The sequence below is a fragment of the Fistularia commersonii genome, chromosome 32, assembly GCF_037954325.1.
Source record: "Fistularia commersonii isolate RoL2024-O1a breed Wild chromosome 32, RoL_Fcom_v1.0, whole genome shotgun sequence".
Taxonomy (NCBI): Eukaryota; Metazoa; Chordata; class Actinopteri; order Syngnathiformes; family Fistulariidae; genus Fistularia; species Fistularia commersonii.
In genome coordinates, this window is record NC_141315.1 from 1965787 (window position 1) to 1979465 (window position 13679).

General features: G+C 38.4%; 2 protein-coding genes across 3 annotated transcripts in view; both read right to left on the reverse strand.

Moving 5' to 3' along the window:
• The window catches only part of plce1 (phospholipase C, epsilon 1), a 79061-nt gene extending 77461 nt beyond the window's left edge, over nt 1-1600 (reverse strand). For both annotated transcript variants that reach the window (XM_086139893.1, XM_086139895.1), the window contains exon 1: nt 1571-1600. The gene's annotated coding sequence lies outside the window, so the exon portion shown is untranslated. The remainder of the gene's footprint in view (nt 1-1570) is intronic.
• Nucleotides 1601-5264: 3664 nt separating this feature from the next.
• Nucleotides 5265-13654, reverse strand: slc35g1 (solute carrier family 35 member G1). Its single transcript, XM_086139761.1, has 5 exons — nt 12567-13654; nt 10654-10831; nt 9568-9702; nt 9153-9349; nt 5265-8931 (listed from the first exon to the last, which is right to left on the reverse strand). The coding sequence occupies exons 1-5, from the start codon at nt 12874-12876 to the stop codon at nt 8519-8521; spliced, it is 1233 nt and encodes a 410-aa protein (XP_085995887.1). The 5' UTR covers nt 12877-13654; the 3' UTR covers nt 5265-8518.
• Between the last annotated feature and the right edge of the window lie 25 nt (nt 13655-13679).

Sequence of the window (13679 nt, forward strand, 5' to 3'; positions counted from 1 at the left end):
GCAAAATCAAGAAAACTCAGAGGTCATGAAAGGAATGACTGCACTGATCATCAGTCCTGGTTATGACTTTGTTTCATAACCACATTCCATCTGCTGGTGTGCAAATTAGCTGATCAGAAATAACCAGAATAACATGCACTGGGAAATGTCAGACCACCTGCAGGAATTAAGATTGTAATTTTTAGCGGAATCTTAGATTTTTCAAAAAGGACCCAAACTGAACGTAACCCCGTTAAGAGTGAATCCCTCCATACAAGTTTAAGAAACAGACACAACAGCCAAGAACTAGGATAATAATATCCTAGCTCTAACCTGAGCATGCACACAAAGTATTCATTGAAGAATTTTGATACATGAAGAGGAACCTCAGTTTCTGTTGAGGGATAGACTCCATCATCACAGGGTTCTGAGTTAGGCTACACCTTCCCGAGAGAAAGAAAACTCATCTAAGAGCCACCTGTAATTTGTTGCAGGCGGTCTCATTTTCAATCCTGACTGTATGAGAGGCTGGAAGCACTGAAAGAGCTGCTGCAAACAAAACAGACTTTTCATGCAAGGGACCTGGAGAACATCTGGCTTTGATTAGGGGGCAGGGCATAAAGACGCCAGTGGAAACTGTAGAGAAAGAGGGAGGGGGATCAATGTGAGTGTGTGTGTGTGTGTGTGTGTGCGCGCGCGCGCCGTGCAGTGTAACAACAAAGGCAGAAGGCTGAATCAAGAAAGGGTGACTGTATGTTCATGGTGAATGACTATGAATGCTAATGTGAGTGAATGTACGGGCATGTGCATGTTTATCAAGACGATAACTCAAGGGGGAGGAAAAGACTGGTTAATTTTAAAACAGAAAACTGGGGCAAGTATCTGTGATAATGTTTACAACAATAACAGTGCAAAGTAAAAATGTGCAGAGATGAAACACAAATGTGCAAGTATCACTTTGTAATGTGGATCGTTTTAAATTAGGCCATCGATTTAAGCATTCCATATGAAACTAGAATACTTGCTTATGTATTTAACATAAAGCTTAGAATATCAATAGTTCACTTAAGTTAACTCTTTTCTTTACACTGTAACGCTGTAAATCAAAAGTCACTCCTGCCCATGCAGTAGAGAAACCATGTCGTTGATAGCCGTTTTAGGAGACGTTAAACTTGTATGTAATCAGAATATGCGTCCGCTGCTACATGGTCAACAAAGCGATATAAAGATCGGTGGGCGTTTTTCCATGGTTTATCAGTACAGGTGGGTTAAAAGGACAACAGTAACGTAATTACGTCAAAGACCAGTTTCCAGCTTTATCCTTGATATCAGTCAATCACGGATGTTTAACAATCCTTATTAGAGGTGTTGTTAGAATCCCGATGAAAGCCGATGAGAAGGGTGGACGATTATTTACTTTCAACCCCCGCGGGGGTGTAAAAGTACAAAAAAAACGTACTCAAGGGCCATGGTGTCCGCAGAATAAGAACGACTGACACCGCACTGCACTTCACAAATCGTACTCAGGACCAGGACAATCTTGCAAAGCCTAGCATGGCGATGCGGAAAGACAGTTTGAGCAGGAACTTACCGATTATCAAGCTCGTATCCAGTTATCATCCATCCAAACTCCACATATAGCTTGTTTGGGAGAGAGGGCGAGAGAGAGAGAGAGAGAGAGAGAGAGAGAGAGAGAGAGAGAGAGAGAGAGAGAGAGAGAGAGAGAGAGAGAGAGAGAGTGCAAAGGGGCGGTCGATTAAAAAGCGTGTGTTACGGTGGGAACCCGTTCTTTGACGCATTCAGCTACTCCTCGGAAACCTGAAATTCTAGTCCTGCCAAATCACGTACACCGCCAATCGACGTGGATGGGAGTTCACAGTTTCAATGGGATTTATTTGTACGCTTTATCAGAGGTTTCGCATGGCTTACATACAAGGTGTAGGCACTTGTTCTTGACATAATTCTTCCAATGTTATGTTTTGTTTCGTTTCTTTCCGTTGTGTTTTAGCAGAACGTCCGACCAGATAATAACAAAAAGAAGATTTATGTGAGAGAGGCTATGGGGTTATTTGGTGTGAGAGAGAAGGATACAGAGAATATAGTTAGATGGACAAGGCGATTCGCTATGGCGACCCCTGAAGGGAAAAGCCGAAAAGAAAAGAAAAGATTAATCCCGCGTTGGACTAGTTTTTTCGATAAATCCAACTGTACCTTAAGGCAGCATTCCTCTCGCCTCAATAGCCATTGAGCTGTGGACAGACCGACAATAACCGAGGCTGGCCATAGTCCGTGTGTGTGCGTGTGTGTGTGTGTGCGTGTGTGTGTGTGTGTGTGTGTGTGTGCGTGTGTGTGTGTGTGTGTGTGTGTGTGTGTGTGTGTGTGCGTGTGTGTGTGTCACTACATTGGAATGTCTGGCAATTGCAATTTTTCAGTAGTGCCTGATGTCTACTTTATGCAGACCTATACTTTCTCAAAACTAATTTGTTCCAACAAAATTGCAGTTTTGAGTAGAATATGAGTTGGAGTCTGGTATAATACTCCCGACCTAAGAGCGATATCATCTAGACTTTGAGAAACCTATGTTATCTTCATTTGTCTGGTGTTACCCAAAAGCATTTGTCGGTCTTAATACAGAGGCTGTCATTATCATTTATCGTTGCATTAATATAGAACCCTTCACCTGTCCACTGTCTTCAAGAATGCAATGCAAAACCAGACTAGAGTCTGCATTTAATTGCCAGGTTCACTAATGCAGATAAATAGCATTGATTTTATGTCATGTGATGCACTGAGTTGGTTGCCAGAGGCTGATGACAGTGCATTCCAGTCTGTTTACTTTGTTGAGGGGGAAGTAACCAGAAGATATTAAGCTGCAGTTGGTCTGCCTCAACACACATCACACCACACTCCCTTGAACAATGGGAGTTTGTAACTTGGAAAATTGGGATTTTTTTTCCACCTGCTTCACTGATGGGAACTCCTATGCCATTCAACAGGAATGTGCAATCCCTACACTCCTCCAGCCAGGGGCATGCTCAAACAATTGGGAATCCCCAGCCTCTTGATAAAGGAGAGGTTGGGTTGCATTTAGAGCAACATCTCTGTGACTACATACTTAAATCTTCCCCTAGAGATGCATTTAAGTTTGATTTTGATCAACTCTAGACTGGACACTTAACTGATGGTCACTGGATTTTCATGCTTATCACATTATATCTTACTTCTAATTAACATTTACAATTCACAAGAGAGACGGCTCTAAGAATTAATGAAAGATATTGTGTTCAGTATAAGAAACATGAGCAGTACGATCAGATAAAAATAGAGTGCATATATAATATAAACATGTTTGCGCTTGTCTCACAATCTATATATCTTATCTCATCTTAGTTAAGGACATTATTTTTCAAACTTGAATGAAGAGATTTTCAAAATATCAATACAACTAAAAATATACAAAGGCAAATTAATGACAATTATGTTTCGTTAAAGGGAAAAACACTTTCATTACAATGGTTTGCAGCACAACTGTTACTATTAAATGAACCTGTGCAATTTGCATTTGTATTATATCTCACCTTTTAAACAATAATCATGCCAATAACCTTTTTACATCCTGTGCAATACTTTATCAATTCTTATCTCAACTTTTAAGAGTCCATTTGCAATGTCCTGCACTGTTTACAAAGTTATCTCTATGAAATAAATTTGCTCTGTCTTCCCTGTCGTCAACTTTTACAGTCTTGCTCCGTTTGCACAATTGTCTCTATGGAGTGAATTTGCAGTCTTCTCTGTAGTCAATTTGCACTGCACTGTCTTGTCTAGAATCTAAATTACACTGTCTTGTTGGATTTCATCTTGTAGATATTAGTATAGCTTACTATTTTCACTGAAAGGAGAAGCTCTCCAGTCTTATAGTTGTACATTCACTATAATGACAATAAAGGGCATTCTATTCTATCATTATTAGCATTGCCTCTACTAGGAATTAAGAAATGCTTGGTATAGTAAATGGGACAGCAGAAAATGGTCAGTTCTCTGTTATAATGCTCTCCATTCTCAGTTTAAAGTAAAATTTCAAATATCAGTACTCTCCATTGATAACCATAGTACCCATTTGTGGATCCTGCCCCCTACTGTAAGGAAAAAAGCATTACATGTTTAAAAGATTTTAAAACCGGTACTGTGCTGCGTCTGATAATTATTTAAATTATAATGCCTGCTAAGCATACATTGTGGAGCTAACAGATTGACAGTGAAAATGGTTATTGAAATGGTTTCAAGAAAAATAAAAAAACAATGTATAAAACTGTCAATCTTGTGGAATTAAGAAACGCTTTTAATATTATGCGATAGAAGAGATCAGCCAGAATAAAAAGAAATGTGTACAAGGGAGCAATGCTGTATGGTCTAGAAACATTAACAAAAAGACAAGAGTCAGAGCTGGAGGTTGCACAGATGAGGATGCTGCGGTTCTCTTTTGGAGTGACGAGGATGGATAGGGTCAGGAATGTGTCCATCAGAGAGACAGCACATGTTTTAGAGAGAAGGTCAGAGAAGCCACACCGAGAGGGTTCGGTCATGTACAGAAGAGGCATAGTGAATATATTGGTAGATGGATGCTGGAATTGCAGCTGCCAGGCAGGAGGCCTAGGGGAAGACTAAAGAGAAGATTTATGCATGTAGTGAGAGAGGACATGAAGTTAATTGGTGTGAGAGAGAAATGGACAAGGTTGTTAAATGGACAAGGTTGATTTACTATGGCGACCCCTGAAGAGAAAAGCCGAAAGGAAAAGAAAGCAAGAAGCTTCTTTTGTTTTGTAAGACATAGGTCAGAATGACAGTGCACAGTAGCCATTCTGCATGAGCGCACATTGTCTTGACATTGTCATGGGTGTTGTTTACAAATGAAAGGAAAAAAACAAAGGAATAATAGGGACCAGTGTTATGGTCAGACAGATTGCATGCGCATGTACATAAAAACACTTACATGCACAATGACTACAATCCACTCAGCCAGGTATTATCCTGTGCACTACTGTCATCAGCTACCTGACTCAGTGCTTTGAAAAACAAATTCTATTGCAATAGCTTAGCCCCCTTTTTTTCCTCCTCTTCATTGTTGCCATTTCAGTCTTTAGCAGAAGGTAAAACAATGACCCTGGGGACAGTGTGTACAGATATTGGCACAACTGTTTGGCTGTGTTTAACAAGTTTCTCTTTGATTTAATATTTTTTGAAGCTCCAGAAACACAACTAGGGTAAGTCATGACAGTAGACAATACTGATACATTCATTGAGAATTTATTATTGAATTATAGTATTCTAAATAAAATCGATTACTATGCAGAAATATATACAAATCTTGTATATGTTGATGCATTACATTACAGAAATACCTTTAAAAGTATAGCTATAAAATCCCAACCATAGCTGTGTCGGGTTTGTAAGGCTTATAGGTCCTGAAACAAAGTAAGAAATAAGTTATCTAACCATATGATAGAAACACAACAGACAGTGCATACACTACAGCATTCAAGTCAAGTATACTGAGAGAGAAAGGAGAAAAAAAACTGTCAAAGCAAATCAAACAATCAACAAAAAAAGCCAACAGTAATTATAATAAGCAAGCGATATTCCCCCTATCCCCAAATATGATATTGGGCCAACAGGTTAGAATTTTTTTTTCTATTTTACAGGTTCATAATACTGCAATGCAATTTGCACAGGTGTAACCATTCTACTTAGATGGAATAGACAAATTAAAGTATATGTAATCACCATTGCTTTATCTTTACTATTACCCACAACAAAATCATCCTTATTCAGAGCCCTCAATGTGTCATAGATGTTTTTAATTCGCTACTTGACACTATATTTTTTTTGTTTTCCTTAGATGTCATGTGCAAAATACATTTAGTGCACGGGATTAAAAATAAAGCAATGTAGTCTCAAACTGTGATCCAAACTGAATCTTAGAAAAAAAAATTGTCTCATGACATGCTATTACGAAGAGAATCTCTTGTTATATCAAGGAAATGTCCTCTCCCTCCGTCCTTTGTACACACAAACACTCTCTGCTGCTGATTGGATGGACACTGTTGTGGGCCCCAGCCCGCCGCATTTTGGCTTCATCTAATTTACATAGCACTAGCTTATTACACACATTTTAAATTAAAAAAAAACACTGTGCCAATATTAAATATCACAAGACATTTGCTGGCTGACAAAAAGTGTTACAACATATAATACAGATCGCACCTTTAACCACGATTCCGCTGTATGAGTGCATTCTCCTGTCAAAATAGACCTTTTTTTGGCACTGTGTCATGCAATACTGGCCAGTTGTAACTATGTGTTTCTTTTGTAAAATTTGATGGTTTGATTTCTTAAAAAAAGAGAGAAAAAATTAAACACATTCCACTGTCAATTAAGTGACATCAACAAATCCTCTGATTAACATCACATAATTTCATTGCTTAGCAACACAGTACACTCTCTTTATTAGCTAGTATGACATGAATTCTCAACAGTTTGAACAGAAACAGAGTGAAAAAGTAGCAGCCAAGATGCCCTCCCATCATTTTTGAAGTTCATTGATCTTAAATAAACAGTCTTTTGACTGAAGACAACAGCTTAACTTTGACTATCAGTTAAAATATTTGTAAATTTAAATGGTAAAACAACTAAATTATATCCAACCCATAGCACAGCTCACTTTTGGGATAGAATCCATATCCCTTGAAAGAAGGAAGCTTTGCGTTTTCCTACACGAGAAATCAAATCAATTTATTCACACAGCAACTTAAGCCGAGGCAAAATTTTGTCACTAATAAAAGGACTAACAAAAATATTGCATTAAGCACAACATCCAAAATGCTGACTTTTAAAATATTCAAATGCAATTTGTTTTTTAAATGATTACAACTTTGCTCAAAACCTTGACTAAGTCCAAGCGTAACTTCAGAGATGTGGATAATTGGCCTAGGAATGAAAGTCACTGAAGCTTCACAAAAACCCTCTCACACTAATTTTAGGTCACTGGCTGTTTACTGCTGCTGTTTATTTTATGGGGTTTGCATTATCCATGTTACTATGGAAAAATCTGCAGTCAGTTTAACTCTTTCTAGTCCTTGATTTATTACTAATCATTTCTTAATACAAAGTTTGTGGAGTAGCTGATTTTTAAGGCCAACTACCTACAACTGGGTACTAATTCTTCCTTTAACCGGTATCAAGAAAAGTGTATATAATACCAACTTATCTGTAATCTACTGAAAACTTGTCACTTCCCTATCGCAAAGATGGCTTGAGGTCATCTTTAGGTAACATGAAAGTGCTTGCTCCTCCTGAATATGAAGAAGTTGGTGCTCCCATTTAGGGATAAGGAACATAGATTTCCCATTTTAAAAGTAATGTATCCTATTCTTTTGTCAAAAACCTGACTTTCATATTTATACGGTTAAGCACACTCACCTATGAGTTGTCATTTTGCAACTGCATGAAGCAAAAGTAGACATTTGTTTCCTGCTTAAGGCACTTAAAATGTAGTTGTAACTCATTGTACATGAAATTATGATCGTTACTGACATATTACTTCTTACAAGACAAAAAAGTGCGCAAGAAACAAAGTAATATAACAAGGACTGTTTTGGGGTAAAAAATGAATTACAATTTAGCCACTATAGGCAGCTATGTGAGAGGTCCCTGAGAAAGTTTTTCAAGTAAACCTATGTCAAATGTCAGTTTTATAATGGTCTCGTACGTGAACCAAACAAAACAGTTATAATGTCTTTGAAATAAGTACTTTGGACTTGCTTAATAAGTGCAAAAAATCTACATTTAAGTGCTGATATTTCTTTTTAGCTGGTAAGTATCTTGTGTTTCTTTCAGCTCATTTCAATAGGAGGGTTACACTAATTGTATTCCCAACATAATGGCCATTTTAGTTTTCTTTACACTTACCCACACAATAGTAACTAGCAAACACCACAACTATGAACATAAGTAATTTTTGGAGATATTCAACACAGCTTTTTAACACACACACACACACACACACACACACAAACACACACACACACAAACACACGTACACACGTACACACGTACACGCACGCATACACACACACACACAAAGTCCTGTTTAACAGTGTGAATGGTCACAGTGCAAGAAAACTTTGCATTGGCTATCTAATTCAAGCTAAAGCAAATGAAAGGTGTGTGAGGTTAAGCCAACTGCTTCATTGTGGAGAAATTCACGAAATTAGTAAGAGAAAATCTAAAATTTCTGCCATATCAGAGTATATCAGATTAACTTCACTGGCTACAGAGAAGCCATAAAAGGTTGGGGCATTGAGCTTGAACTTTTTTTTTGTCTGTTTTTTTTTTTTAAACAACAGAATCAAATTTAAAAAAATAGAATAAAAAAGGTTGATACTTGAGATTTAGCACTACAGATGTAAAGAAAGCTCTCTAAAACTATGAGACACTCATGACTGACCCCTACTTAAGTATTCTTGTGAATTTCCTCTTTTGCTCAGCCCTTACGGGAGTTGCTGAACCATTTTCTAATTGCTACTCCACTGGTACTCAATACTACACAAAGTGCCCCCCCAAGGCTCCACCATGTTGGTGCACGGTTAAAGAAAATGAATTGGAAGATGAATGCAAGTACCACATCCACAGTCCTCATCAAGGCCACGGGCCCAGCCTTCTCGATCTGCAGAGCTTTTGTGAGAAAGGTCTGGCCAGCGATTCCCAGGATTGCGATCAACATCAGCATCCAGCGATCACGGCCACAGAACGGAATTTTCCATTCCCCAAGGACGGACACAGTAATGATGCACTCAATGAAACCAATTACGGCATAGTACCAGACTGAGAGGTAGTAGTGGACACTTTTTCCCATCTTGCGTAGAACAACAAATGTAAAAGCAGCCGCAATTGCTCCTATAAATACAAAAAAAATAAAAATGAATATACCAATCACGCAATGAGAAGTCACAACAAAGAAAATAACAGGGAAAAAAAAACGATTACGATTTTGACCTACTACTTAATTCCTTTCAAACATTATGGCATTTGAATGAAGAGTTAAGACATCTTTTACATCACATTGCTCTAAGTTCTTCTAAACAGCATAAAAAATATATCAATTTATATCATATCACCTGCAAAGGCAGCAACTGTTCCCTTGATGTGATTTGTATAGTTGCCCTCAATGCCACGGATATGATCCCCAAACAGGAATGGTGGTCGAGCAATAAGGATGACACCAGTGATGGTGAAAACAGTGAAGACACAATCCCAGATTGTACATCTTTCTTTAAGGAATATCCAGGCCAGCAGTGACGTGAAAACTGGGTTACTGAGGGATTAATGCACAATTATGACTGATTACATAACTATGAAAATATGAAATGCTAGTAAATGTATTTCTAGAGTAAAAAAAAAAATAGCTGCAAAATATGTAAAAGTGATAGGGGACAGAAAACAGATAAGATACACCAATCTGGGAAGATAAAAACTTTAAGTATTATAATTCTGTGAATGCACTATACGAAGATAGAATAGTATGATTCTTACCTGAACATGATGACGGTAGCATCTGCCAAAGGCATTTGCTGTACAGCATAGAAGAGTAGGATCATGGCATTGGATCCAATGAAACCCCGAAGCACCAGAAATATACGTTTATCCCTGGGACCAAGGAAACCTGTCCTAGAGGAGCAAGGATATGAGGATGGCGGATGAAAGGATGACAAGATGGAAAGACGATTAAGCTGTTTGGAGAGGCAGAAATATATTTCAATTTAGAAAGTGATGATTGGAGAAAAATTGAGTGACAGAGGGTTGTGTGTATTGATGGATGCATAGTCTGAAAAGAGAGCAGAGATATAAGTTGGTGGGAGATTCATGTAAAAGAAGTGATGAATGGATAGATGGATAAACAGGACAGATTTGGTGAATGAGGATGAATGTGTACTTGCTTGAAATTTAAACATTTTTTGATCGATAATTTATGGCCTGTCATTGAATTTTATTTTCACTAAAATAAGCAGCTCAAAAAAAAGGTTTAGGGACCTTCATAAATCCCCTTGACAGTTGCTTGTCTTTTATAGTCAGTTCTCCCATTACCTACTATATATGATTAGTTTTACAAGAAATTACGCTTTAATAAAGCAGTCATTTCCCATTCAATTCTGTTTCATGAGCAGAAAAATAAAGAAAAAATTCCCCTCAAACCTTGCTCAAAGAATGATGGGCAAAATGTGCATCTGTTTCACACTTTATACAACTTTTCCTTTCAGCTGCCACCTGGGTGTCCTATTTTAATCATAAATTAGCCAGAATCAAAAAGGGAAGAAGAAAGTGAATTTTCTTTATAGTGCTCATGGTACTGAGGAGTCAAATGTGTTTTCACTGATGAACATGCTCTCTCTCTCTCTCTCTCTCTCTCTCTCTCTCTCTCTCTCTCTCTCACTCGCTCACTAACAAAACTGTGTAACACCTAGAATTAAAGCGATTGCTGTTTCCAAATCTGAATCTTGGTTTTGCCATCGTGTGTACCTGTGATTGATGGGTGTGATCAGCACTATCAAATTTACATTTTGAATACTGGCAAAATTTCTATCTTCAGATATTGACAGCTGACTTTCTCCATTTGCTTACTTGTGGTAGATGAGTAACGGTATGATAAAGAGCATCTGGAAGAAGCAGCGTATGGCACTGATCTCTATGGCATGGACTCCTTGGATGGTTTTCACCAAGAGGGCAATGATGGAGAAGAAAACTGTGGACAGGAAAGCATAGAACAAACCAAGACCTGGACACTTTGGTTTTCCTGGGGCTGTGGAGAAAAAACACAGAAGAAATGATAGAAGAAGAAAAACAAGGGGAAGTGAGTGTGGAAAAATTACAGATGCTATCAAACACCTGATGATGAATTAATGGGCCATATTTTGTATTTTTAAATATTGCATTTTTTTTTTTGTTCCACTTTTGCTGAAACAATAATGGCAAGATGAAGCAGTGATAAAAGGGTCTGTCACTGAAATCCATTTGTATTGCACTGAAGCTTAGTTTCCAAAATCTCAAGTAAAAGATCTGTACAAGGTGTAGCTTTTATAAACCATGCCTGTGGAACAATAAACTTGAGATTATATTTCAATTTAGGACAACACAGATGTCTAAATACTTGTTCACAATATGGGGTCAAATTAGTATTGCTTAGTCTTGCTCAACCCAAGAAGTGACAGATGTCTATCCCCTCCTAACCCTCCATTTTTGGAATGGAGAAACACTTTCAGATTTCATGGACTCTTAAGACTGGTAGAACTTTTATTGCTTTATTTTGATTTTAATTCACATCGCGTGGTCATCATGAAAACTTTGCCTCAGGAAATGGCAAATAAAATCCCGAAAGAATCATATATCGTTAGTCAACCCTGAAGATTTTGTTTTTAAAGCCAGAATACTTAGCTGATGTAATATAACTTGGCTTAAGGAAATAGACGGTAAATTACTTACAATCAAATTGCATATGAAGGTTTTAAAATTCACTATATTGTAATCAATATTTTAATTGGTAAAATCCCTGTTCTTGCCGATTGGCGACTTACTGCACTTCAATTAATCTTTGTTGAATGGGGAGTAAATTTGCGCTTTGCAGAGGCACAGCTCAGCGTATCAATTGTTACCCCACAACCACTTACTTATATATTGTACGATAATTACACAAGTCAGAAAAGGTTCCATTACATTAGCAGTGTTAATAGTTTACGAGGAAACCTAATGTGGTTAAAAACAACACGGTAAAATAAAAAGAAAATGGTACATCGACCAGAAGATTTTCAGACATTTGTTCTTCTGAAACTTCAGTATAGGGTTTATTCTTTGGAAAGCCACATTGCGGTGACACCACCAGATTAACAGTCATGTATGCCCGAGGAATATATCTCTTTAAAGGAGTCCTATATAGCCAGGTGTATGAGCACGGGTACTTCTCGTTGTTGTAATGAATGACCTGGTCTTCTTAAGCTCTGGGCCTTAATTAACGTGAATGAGGACACCTGTGCACCCTGGTCAAAATGGCTGCGGCGGAAGAGTTATTGACACTGTCAACAATTAATGCACATTTATTTCTATCATGGGCATATGAGGAGAATGCTGGATGTAACGTAGACAATAGAATTGCAGTAATTTGTGGGAGAGTTTTAAGGAAATTGAAATTTTTGTTTCGCTATTATTTCCTATAGTTTGATGCTAACAGGAACACGTGTAGCCGTTGTGCTAACAGACCCACAAGTTAAATCAGCACAGTTATAACAAATAACGTACGGTGACGTCGTTCTTTCCCTTTCGACTACTCCCTTCAGGGGTCGCCACAACGAATCAACATCCTCCATCTAACCCTATTCTCTGTATCCTCTTCTCGTTGGAAATCCACAGGAAGTCGTCAACTGTCCTCGTACTTGTAAAATAAGTCATACAAGCTGTAATAGAGTATATCTCCAACACCGTCGATTTGGCCAACATTCAAGCTTGTTTTTGTCTGAATCGTGTAAGTGTGACTGGTCTGCTACCTTCACTCGTTCTTCCCTCTCTGGATGCTGGGTCGCGAATGACGCAAAACGTCGTGGGACAGAGCGTTTTCTTCTCGCTACATTCCGTTGACTCTCCGTCTCCTCTTGTCTCCTCAACATCAACTTCAGAATCACACCGTAAATGTGTGTTACTTTGCAAATGAGTCCTCTCCTCTGCCCGTTCATCATCGCCACACTCGTGGTCGTCGCCGCTGTTTTCGCCGTGACTGGCAACTTTGTGAAACACTACAATTACGTGGTCCTCGGCGGTTAGAGGCCGCTCGTAGATACAGTGATTACTGTCGCCCATGGTAAGATGTGACGGCTGAGCGGCCGCATGCCTTGGACACGGAACCGTCCACCTTCGGTGCTCCGAGTGACTGAGAAGACAAGGTTAATGACTAACCTTGGGAGCAGGATACCTAAACACCCATGCATTGGTTTAACCACAGGGGGGCAGAACTGAGCCCAGACAAAGTGCTGGACAACCAAAACATTACCCAATGTCCACAAGTGTTGCTGACAGTGGGCACAGACCCGCCACACGGCACTTAATTCCCATTCGAATTGAAATCTTGTCATGCAAGCACGCAGAAGCTCAATTTTTACAAGAGTTGTATTTATGCCAACGTTCTTCGGACCAGCCAACATCTCGATGTTCATGTTTGAAATAAGTCAAGGATGTTTATTTACTGCCGTCTTTCCAGTTCACCGTTTGAATATGTCTGCAAGTGCTGGTGGCTAACCTTGTTCGAGATAAGTTTTCAGTTGCCAGAGAATAGTGTCGTAACCTGCTGTAGAATGTCCGTGCGTTTTCCTCAAATGAAATTGAAATGTCCCCATCTTGTGACGATTAAAGGCACGTTCTATTTTTCTGAATCACCCTATGACAACCAAAGACTTAGAATTGAAATGCTGTGTATTTAAATAAATCAGATGCACTAAAGTGACGTGGCAAAATATGACCCATGCATGAACAAAATTATACTTTATAGCATTTTAACATAGGGTTTTTATAAACCCTTGTATAAAACTTTATTAAAATATTAAAGATGCCAGTAAGGCGTAAAAAACATCAAGATGGGAAGTTCATAAAACTTAAAAAACCTGCAC